The sequence below is a fragment of the Juglans microcarpa x Juglans regia genome, chromosome 6S, assembly GCF_004785595.1.
Source record: "Juglans microcarpa x Juglans regia isolate MS1-56 chromosome 6S, Jm3101_v1.0, whole genome shotgun sequence".
In the NCBI taxonomy this organism is placed as follows: Eukaryota; Viridiplantae; Streptophyta; class Magnoliopsida; order Fagales; family Juglandaceae; genus Juglans; species Juglans microcarpa x Juglans regia.
In genome coordinates, this window is record NC_054605.1 from 101,207 (window position 1) to 111,142 (window position 9,936).

General features: G+C 38.7%; 1 protein-coding gene across 2 annotated transcripts; it reads left to right on the top strand.

Annotated features, from left to right (window-relative positions):
* The first annotated feature begins 1,579 nt into the window (after positions 1-1,579).
* LOC121236868 (ribonuclease TUDOR 1-like) lies at positions 1,580-9,493 on the top strand. 2 transcript variants are annotated; one of them, XM_041133352.1, is made up of 17 exons: positions 1,582-1,815; positions 2,157-2,330; positions 2,532-2,606; positions 2,707-2,820; positions 2,913-3,017; positions 4,215-4,421; positions 4,540-4,755; positions 4,854-4,961; positions 5,463-5,633; positions 5,721-5,918; positions 5,997-6,359; positions 6,453-6,683; positions 6,757-6,945; positions 7,020-7,097; positions 7,185-7,379; positions 8,090-8,467; positions 8,952-9,493. In XM_041133352.1, exons 2-17 carry the CDS (start codon positions 2,172-2,174, stop codon positions 9,138-9,140), a joined length of 2,976 nt encoding a protein of 991 aa, XP_040989286.1. In that variant the 5' UTR covers positions 1,582-1,815; positions 2,157-2,171; the 3' UTR covers positions 9,141-9,493. The 2 variants fall into 2 exon arrangements, with proteins under 2 accessions (XP_040989288.1, XP_040989286.1); XM_041133354.1 differs by lacking the exon at positions 8,952-9,493 and having other exon boundaries at positions 1,580-1,815; positions 8,022-8,164.
* Positions 9,494-9,936: the final 443 nt, after the last annotated feature.

Consider the following 9,936-nt stretch of genomic DNA (forward strand, 5'->3'; position numbering starts at 1 on the left):
AGCAACCCTAGACTCATTCAAACACTTTCCAAACCCTAGCATTTTATCCAAGACTCCAATCCTAGTCCATCTCTTCCCAATTTTGAAATCACCCTTAGCTACCATACAAAACCCTAGCTACACTTCACCATACCAACCGTAATCATCATCTAAGAGGCCCCAACATCAAGGGCAACCCTCAAGTCATCCACATTGCATCAAATACCCATAATCCCAAGCCAACTCTTCTCAATCTCGAAATCAACTATAGCCACCCCACAAAGACCTAGATACACTTCACTATACCAACCCTAATTACTATCCAAGTGGCCCAAACATCAAGGGCACCCTTCAAGCCGTCCACATTGCCTCAAACACTCATAATCATCACTTAAATCATCCAAAACCCTAACCTCACCTCACTCATCCAACCCTAGCCCATCATCTTAGTGCTACACTCAAGGACAAGTCCCAAGCCGCCCACATTGATTTGCTCTCCCTATACACTTAGCCTACCCAATTTCATCATCATCTTCATTATTCTATCACTCAAATACCAACCCTTTGTGGAAGGCCAAGCAAGTTGGCAAGATCACTCGGTCATCATCCTCACCAAGGCAAGCTCGTGGTCCTTAGTGTTAGGGACAAGACCGGGGTCCCTAACAAGTCCACTCGTGGGTCGGGTTGACGAGTCTAGTTGTTCTGGGCTAAGCCTTCGCTTCTTGTCCCCTTAGTTGCCATTCTTAAGCCTGCTAAGATAGAGAAAGGGGAAAAAAAATCCTTACAGTTAGAATATATTTTTTTTATTTTTAGATTTGAAAAAGTTGAATTGTTTATTTTTTTTTGTGTGAGAATTTGAAAAATCTTTAATGATTAAATGAAATGAGATGAGTTAAGAGGAATTGTAGAAACAAACAAGGCCTTATGTTGGCGGATCTCAATCCCAATCTCATACCATTCCCTCCAGGTCTATGCTGTTTTGCTCTAATAAATCGTCTTCATCTAATTATATGGTTGTAGCCATTTTTTCTTTCTTTCTAGAATCAAAATTTGTTTGCAATTTTTCACGAGTGAGTTTCTAGATCTCATTTGTTTTGTCATGTTAATTACGTATGTTACTTTATAAAATATACCACAGCATGTTTTCAAAAGATTCAAACAAAGAAAAAAAAAAAAAAAAGGGGTACCGAGTTTTTGGGTTTAAAATCTGGTATCTGGATTTTTCTACGCAGGTATTGGTCCGGGTTTGTTCCAAGTCAAAATTGAGAAATGGGACGGAAAAAAAAATGGGGCCTGAATGAACAGGCCTCCACATACCGTACTTATTTTAATTTTTTATTTATTTTTTGTTATTGTTAAACTAATTAAATTTCTCTACTCATAATCTATATACTACATATTTAATAAGTGAAAAAATTAAAATTAAAAAATTATGTATACTGTACATACCAGAAATATTGAGCGGATTTTTTCTCTAAAAAATTATGTCACTTTACGAGGATTTTTGGAAGTTGGGGTGTATTTTAGTAATTTTACACGGAAAAGGGTACACCGGCTGTGATCTCTCAGCTCATCGTCTATAAATCCCTCCTTAATCGTTCTTTTTCTCTCTTTGCCTCTTCGCTCTGCCGCATCTCCTTAACCCTGTTTGATCGGCCGCCCAAGGGCTCCTAAAGTGTAGCTCTGGATCGCTGGTTCTCTTTTATTGCGGATTTCTCTCATATTATCATAGTAAAACCAAACCAATTGTGTTTGGATCGGTTCCAGATTTTGTTGTTTCGATAGATCCAAAGTAGGAGCGTGGGGCTTCCTCTCTTTATTTCTGATTTATTCAAGGTATGACTTACAAGAAGTCATTCATTCTTTTAAAAAAGTAAGATGTTAGCCGTTTTCTGATGATGGGTTCGCTCAATGATATATCGACGGTTTTTTGTTATTGATGTGATCAATCTGCCAACTTTCTATCGATGCATGCGGTCATCTTGTACAATTACCCCCACAACCAATACAATGGATCTCAATAGCTTCTTTTTGTTTTTTTGTTTCTTGATGATTGCCTACTGTGGTACACTTAAAAAAATTCCTGTTATTTAGAGCATTTTAGGTAACATAGATTTCTTCACTGGCTTCAGCTGAATTTCAGTTATCTCAATCTCTTATATTATTTTTGGTTACAGATCTAAGCTGTTGACATGGCATCATCAACAGCCGGGGTCACAGGTTGGTACAGAGGAAAAGTGAAAGCTGTTCCTTCGGGAGACTGCTTGGTTATCATGGCCATGACTGCGAACAGGCCTGGACCGCCACCTGAGAAGACCCTTACTTTGTCATCCCTTATTGCTCCAAGACTGGTATCCCTTACTTGCTTTGATGTCCCGCGCAACATTTTTTGTATATGATTCTTTTTTGATGTCCGGTCATTTTCAAGTTAATTGTTTGTCTAAATATTTTGGTTTCTTGGTACTTTTATTCGGGTTTGTTTATATACCATTTTTACTACATTGAAATGCTGCTGACGCGGTATGTCTTCCCTTTGTGTCTTCTATTTCTAGGCCCGTAGAGGTGGTGTTGATGAGCCATTTGCCTGGGAAAGCAGAGAGTATTTGCGAAAACTATGCATAGGAAAGGTGCCTTTTAGAGTTGTTGCATTTACCGTTGGCTTGATCAAAGTTTTCCCTTAGAATACGCACGTTGTTATATCCAACTCCGGTATATTATTTCTGCCAGGAGGTTGCGATGAGAGTGGATTACACTGTACCATCCATAGGGCGAGAATTTGGCTCTGTTTTCCTTGGTGACAAGAATGTTGCTTTGCTGGTGGTTTCTGAAGGCTGGGCAAAGGTTATATACTTCTTTGTACCGGCAAAGGATAATGCTGAAATTTTTCATTTTATTTCTTCTGTACTGGTATTAGCTGAATCTTGTTTCTGCAGGTCAGGGAGCAGGGTCAGCAGAAAGGAGAAGCAAGTCCTTTCCTTCAAGAACTGCTACGTCTGGAAGATCAAGCTAAGGAACAAGGTCTTGGTCGCTGGAGCAAGGTCAACATTTCTAGTTTTGCCCCCTCTTGCTTTGTAGTAGTTTACATTGATTCCATGTTTATTATCTATTATTTCATTCTTGTAGAGTTCTCCCTTGTCATCCCCAAAATTCTTGTTATTTGGATTGCAGCATTACTGTACTACTGTCCGTGTGATAACAGCACCTTGGGTTTGAGCAGTCATTTAGATGACTAGGTTCTTAATTAGGTGGATCTTGTTTGTGGAAATAGATCTCAAGGAAAAATAAGAAAAAATATATGTTACTTAATATCAACCTCATGTATGTACATATGTATGTATGTAATAATTATAAAAAAATATATGTATGTATGTACTGGATTGGTCTGGTAATTGATAGGTGCACCCTGATAACCCAGTTTCTGATTATGCTGGAAGGGCTCTTCTTTGGCAAATTGATGGGCCAGGTTTAATTTAGCCGTAGCTATGAGCACCTGATATTTGTTTGCTTGTGTTATTGCCATTTGCATTCAATTTGAACTCAATTAGATTGCGTTAACTTTATTCGATTACCTGACACAATTAGCCATGAGATTATTCAAAGTTAAGAGGACACTCCATCAAAAAATAAAAAGACTTAAAAGTACACACTCCTTATATATGGACTCATTGAGTTAAGCGATTAGCCATGAGATTTTTCAAAATTAAGGATTATGTATTATCTTATGAACTCAACTTTTGCTAAATCGCCTACTAATGTCTTGGAAAAAAACTGCTGCCCATTAGGTTTAATACAATTAGCCATGAGATTATTCAAAGTTAAGAGGACACTCCATCAAAAAAAATAAAAAATAAAAAGAACACACTCCTTATATAGATCTCATGACACAATTAGCCATGAGATTATTCAAAGTTAAGTGGACACTCCAACAAAAAATAAAAAAAAGAAAGAAAAATGATGTAAGAGTACACACACCTTGGATATGGACTCATTGAGTTAAGCAATTAGCCATGAGACTTTTCAAAATTAAGGATTATGAATTATATTATAAACTCAACTTTTGCTAGATTGCTTGCTACTTGTCTTGGGAAAAAAAACTGCTTCCCATAAGGTTTAATAATTAAACGACAGATTAAAATGACGATACACCAGCATCAAATGTTCAATTATTTTGTTTGAGGAGATCTGATGCAAACTTGTATAATATTAACAAACAATCCTCTCATCTCTGATTTCAGGTTCTGGGTGCTGCTGAGGCATCTATCAGAAATCTGCCACCTTCTGCTATTGGTGATCCTAGCAACTTGGATGCCATGGGGTTGTTAGCTGCAAACAAGGGCAGACCCATGCAAGGTATTGTCGAGCAGGTTCGTGATGGCAGTACCATCCGGGTTTATTTGCTTCCGGATTTTCAGTTTGTCCAAGTGTTTGTTGCAGGAATTCAGGTATGTGTTCTATGCTGTTATTAGCATCTGTACTTGTGGAAGTTCTTCTGTTATCAGCCTTTACTTGCTGGTGTCAATATGTTCCCTGCTTATAAATGATGTCCCTATTTGATATTAGGCCCCATCTATGGGAAGAAGAGCCATAACTGAAATTGCTGCTGAAACAGAGGGCAAGACTGAAGAACCAAATGGAGATGTTTCCGCTCAATCTCGAGCTCCTCTAACATCTGCACAGAGGCTTGCAGTCTCAGCAGTATCATCTGCTGAAGTTGCTGCGGATCCATTTGCTGTTGAAGCCAAATATTTTACTGAGCTTCGTGTTTTGAACAGAGATGTATGCAAATTGCTGTTATAAGTTTCTTGTATATTGCCTTTCCTTTTTGTCCCTTTTTTTTTTTTTTGGAAACTCATAAATTCAAGATGGATATATAGGTTCGTATTGTCCTGGAAGGTGTTGACAAATTCAGCAATTTGATTGGATCAGTATACTATCCTGATGGGGACTCGGCAAAAGACTTGGCACTGGAGCTTGTTGAGAATGTATGTGTTTACATTATGTAGTGCTATAATTACAAATGAATAATCATAAATGCAATCAACGTTTCTAATGTTTGTTGCTTCACTTAATTAACAAATATATATAGGGTATTGGAATCTTACCAAAACAAAATATTGTTTGCATGTTATGTTTGATTGTGTTGGAGCAAGATGATGCTTTGTTGTCTCTTCGATTTCTGCATAGTTATTTTCCATTCGAACTCTGACCTTATGCCAAATGTGATCGAAATGGTACTAATTTGGTGTCGAATACTAATGTTACATCTGTTTTTCTTGGTATGTGTTAATGTTACATGTACATTGAGATAATATTGTCTACATTATCTTTTTGCTTTGATTTTGAACTTATGTTTCTTGTGATAATATGCGTTTGTTTGGCTTAAATTATCTCTTATTATGGATGTCTCTGACTGGTTGTTGCTACAAGACATTAAAGGGATGAATTCTCGTATGCTGAATGAAAAACTTTTACCATCTCTCTAGGGCTTAGCTAAGTTTGTTGAATGGAGTGCAAATATGATGGAAGAAGATGCCAAACGAAGGCTGAAGGCTGCAGAGCTTCAAGCCAAGAAAAGCAGGTTGAGGATCTGGACGAACTATGTGCCTCCAGCAACAAATTCAAAGGCAATCCATGACCAGAATTTCACAGGAAAGGTAGTCATTTGTCCAAGCTATGCTTATATCAATTTATCTATTCTTCATATTTTAAATTTATGGTAAACTGCATCGGGCTTTTTCCAGGTGGTGGAGGTAGTAAGTGGGGACTGCATTATTGTTGCTGATGATTCTGTACCTTATGGCAGTCCATTAGCAGAGCGGCGAGTCAATCTGTCAAGTATTAGGTGTCCAAAAATGGGTAATCCTCGCAGAGATGAAAAGCCAGCTCCCTATGCACGTGAAGCAAGGGAGTTTTTAAGAACACGACTCATTGGCCGACAAGTATGAGCAGTCATTATTGCAGATTACTTTGATAATATAAAATTCAAGGTAATAACTGATTGTATGTTTTCTTTTCAGGTGAATGTTCAAATGGAATATTCTAGGAAAGTGAGCATGGCAGATGGATCGGCTGCTGCTACTGGGATTGCAGATTCCAGAGTAATGGATTTTGGTTCAGTTTTCCTCTCTTCACCAATTAAGGTTGAGGGGGATGATACCCCCTCACCTGCTGCACCCACTTCTGGTAGCCAACCTGGTGTGAATATTGCTGAACTTGTGATTGCACGTGGCTTTGGTACTGTTATTCGGCACCGAGATTTTGAAGAGAGATCAAACTATTATGATGCCCTTCTTGCTGCTGAATCCCGTGCCACTGCTGGGAAAAAGGGTCTCCATTCAGCCAAGGATCCTCCAGTCATGCATGTTACAGACCTGCTAATGGTGAGAAGTATTATGATTGTGCTGAAGTATTTTCTCACTATAGTAATCACTCTGGAACCTTTATTGTCTATGCTATCTGCATGTTTCATTCAGGCACCGGCCAAGAGAGCTAGAGAATTTTTGCCATACCTACAAAAGAGTAGGAGAGTTCCTGCTCTTGTGGAATATGTCCTCAGTGGTCACCGATTTAAGTTGCTGATTCCCAAGGACACGTGCAGCATTGCATTCTCATTCTCTGGTGTGAGGTGTCGTGGTCGTGATGAGCCTTATTCTGATGAAGCGATTTCACTAATGAGAAGAAAGATTATGCAAAGAGATGTTGAGGTACTCCATTCCTCATGGAACCTGGTAATTTGCCACTTGGCTGCATTCCTTGATAAATTTGTGTTCTGTGTAGATTGAAGTTGAAACTGTTGATAGAACTGGAACTTTCTTGGGATCCATGTGGGAATCAAAGACAAATCTTGCAGTGACGCTCCTTGAAGCTGGCCTTGCAAAACTTCAAACTTCCTTTGGTAGTGAAAGGATCCCTGACATTAACCTTCTTGAACAAGCTGAGAAATCTGCTAAAAGCCAAAAACTGAAAGTAAGAAGCAGACTGGCATTATTGCACCACTATTCTTCCTCACTCAATTATTCTAAATGGAGATTATGGTGCAGATTTGGGAGAATTACGTTGAAGGGGAAGAAGTGCCTAATGGTGCAGCTGTTGAAAGCAAACAGAAAGAAGTACTAAAGGTGATTGGAGTACAAGTTCATCAAGTAATAAACTTATTGTTTGTTGCCCAATGGTGAATGACTTGTCTTGTTGACATTAATTTTTAGGTGATGGTTACGGAAGTCTTGGGTGGTGGTAAATTTTATGTTCAGCCAGTTGGGGATCAGAAAGTTGCCTCGATTCAACAACAGCTTGATTCTTTAAATCTTCAAGAAGCTCCAGTAGTTGGTGCTTTTAATCCTAAAAAGGGTGACATAGTCCTTGCTCAATTTAGTGCTGACAATTCCTGGAACCGAGCAATGGTGAGTTCACACATGATACATAGGTTCCAACTGCTGAAAACCTCTCTCTCCCTCTCTGAACTTCTATATCAACAGAGTCGCACACCCAGTTTTCCGTTTGAATTTCATAGCCATTACGTTGTATATTAATGACTGTCCTAGTATCTTGGCAGTTGGCTTCTCCAGGCAATCTGCAGGAATTTCCACCGGGAGTGTAAACAGGGTTGCAGAAAGTGGGAAACTAGGGATATCCTCAAGGAAAAATGTTTTTAGGAAAAATGTTTAGGATTCTAAAATATAATAACCATTCTCTTCAATTTTTCTCAGCATATAATGCTTTTCGTAGCTGGCAATAGAACGTCATGCATTTTATTCCTGCACAAACTTCCTCTTGCAATCTTCGAAGTCATAGGTTTCTAATATAAGACTGTTCAGTGTTTTAGGGGGAATTAGTTGATAACTAATTATCAAATGAAAAAACTGAAGTAAAACTAACATTAAGTCGCAAATGGAAGAGCTTAAATAATGCATGGTTCATTAGATGAATGGTTAAATAGAATAAAATCAGGAACGCAACCTGTTGGGGTAACTAATTACCTCTTTCTTTCACTTTTCTGCGTCTTATTTTCTGCATCTTGTTCTTCATGTTTTTCTTTTCTGCAGAAATACACTAACAAGTAAGATTTATAGGCCTTTCTTTGTTCTTAATCTTTTCCATTTGATATGCAAAGATCGTCAATGCACCTCGAGTAGCTGTGGAATCTACACAAGACAAGTTTGAAGTTTTCTACATTGATTATGGGAATCAAGAATTTGTTGTGTACAGTCAGTTACGGCCTCTTGATCCTTCCATGTCTTCTGCATCTGGTTTTGCTCAACTATGTAGCCTTGCTTATGTAAAGGTTCCAAGTTTGGAGGAAGATTTTGGTCAAGAAGCAGCTGAGTATCTGAGTGAGCACACTTTGAATGGTTCAAAAGAGTTCAGGGCCAAGGTTGAGGAAAGGGATACTTCAGCTGGAAAAGTTAAAGGACAGGGAACTGGGACCACCCTTATTGTAACTCTTGTGGCTGTGGATGCTGAGATCAGTATAAACGCTGCCATGCTTCAGGTTTGCATTGTTTTCCTCTGATGACACAGGCTTTTGCTCTTGCAGTATTTATTCCATTTGGAAATGTGCAATTATTAGAACTGATATATCTTATCTGGTGTGTTATGGAAAGTACAAATTTCCCCACTGCCATGGAATGGAATTTACTCATGGATGAGATTTAATGTGTACAGTTCATCACCTGAGCTAACCAATTCTACATGGTTTATCATAGTTTATTATCTGAAAATGAGACATGGTCATATAGGTGAAATGTTGAATCGCTAAGAAGCTATTCATGATTTACCTTTTCTTTTTGGCTACAATGATGAAACAGCTTCCCAGTACTCAACTTACTACGTAGTTGGCTTAATCAGAGATCCAGACAAATCAGTCTTGTGATGCTCCAGTCTTTCTATCTGATTGTTGTCTCAAGGCTGAACATTTCCTTGTAGAAATGCAGTGTTTTGCAATGCCTCACTTATATGGCTTTTTGAATTTTCAGGAAGGACTTGCTAGACTAGAAAAGAGAAAGAAATGGGAGAGCAAGGAAAGACAGTTGGCCTTGGATAATTTGGAGAAGTTCCAGGAAGAAGCACGGACTGCTAGGCGAAGGATGTGGCAGTATGGAGATATCCAATCAGATGATGAGGATACAGCGCCTCCTGCTAGAAAGGCTGGTGGCCGGCGATGAGTTCCATGGTAATTTGAAAGATATAGCAACTCAGGCAGCCTAAGATGAGTAATTAGTCCTTATCGCCTCTTAATGCATGCGAACAAACAGAAGTGACAGCCGAAACTTGCGTTAAGTTTTGTTTCTGTTTTTGTTCTTCGTTTTCCATTTTTTGTTTTAAATTTATTGTTAGGCGAGGGACTCTTATTTGTTTTTTCAAAAAAAAAAGAAAAAGAAAATGTCGTAATAAGGTTAATGTTATCCAGTTTCCTTGCAGAATCATCGTGGACAGTTTTTTCCTTTTAAAGTTGAAACGCTGTGCTAGTGTTGGGTTTCTTGATCTTAAATAACCTGAAAGTCTTAAAAGTTCTCAATTTTGGCATTTTCATCTATTCTGTTCGGGTATGGTCTCCACCTTGATGCTACACCTATAAAGCGGCATAGCGTAATTACTCCAGCTTCGAAGAGTGTTGATGGGGAATCACTCCACCCATTCGGCATGGGAAATTTCTTTACGTGGTCAACACGTGAACTCATTCACCAAAATCCAATGGGAATCACTCAACCTACTCATTCACCAAAATCCAATGGGAATCACTCAACCTATTCGATACGGGGTATCATTGTACTCGGTCAACACAACAAAGGATACCATGCATTATCAACACAGGGCCTCCCTCTACGCATTATATTAAGTGAGGTCAATATGAAAACGTTTCACCTCGATCATCACTGAGAATCCCTCTACCTTTATAAAACTTGGGGAAACATGCTGTTGGAATGATTCGGTGATTCGGGGAGTCCTCAACCCGTTCAA

Bases quoted from the DNA above. Each gene is read 5' to 3' on its own strand.
- LOC121236868 (XM_041133352.1), top strand. From the start codon at position 2,172: ATGGCATCATCAACAGCCGGGGTCACAGGTTGGTACAGAGGAAAAGTG. The intron at 3,018-4,214 runs GTCAACATTTCT...CTCTGATTTCAG, and splicing joins GTCTTGGTCGCTGGAGCAAG to GTTCTGGGTGCTGCTGAGGC. The intron at 4,756-4,853 runs GTATGCAAATTG...ATGGATATATAG, and splicing joins TTCGTGTTTTGAACAGAGAT to GTTCGTATTGTCCTGGAAGG.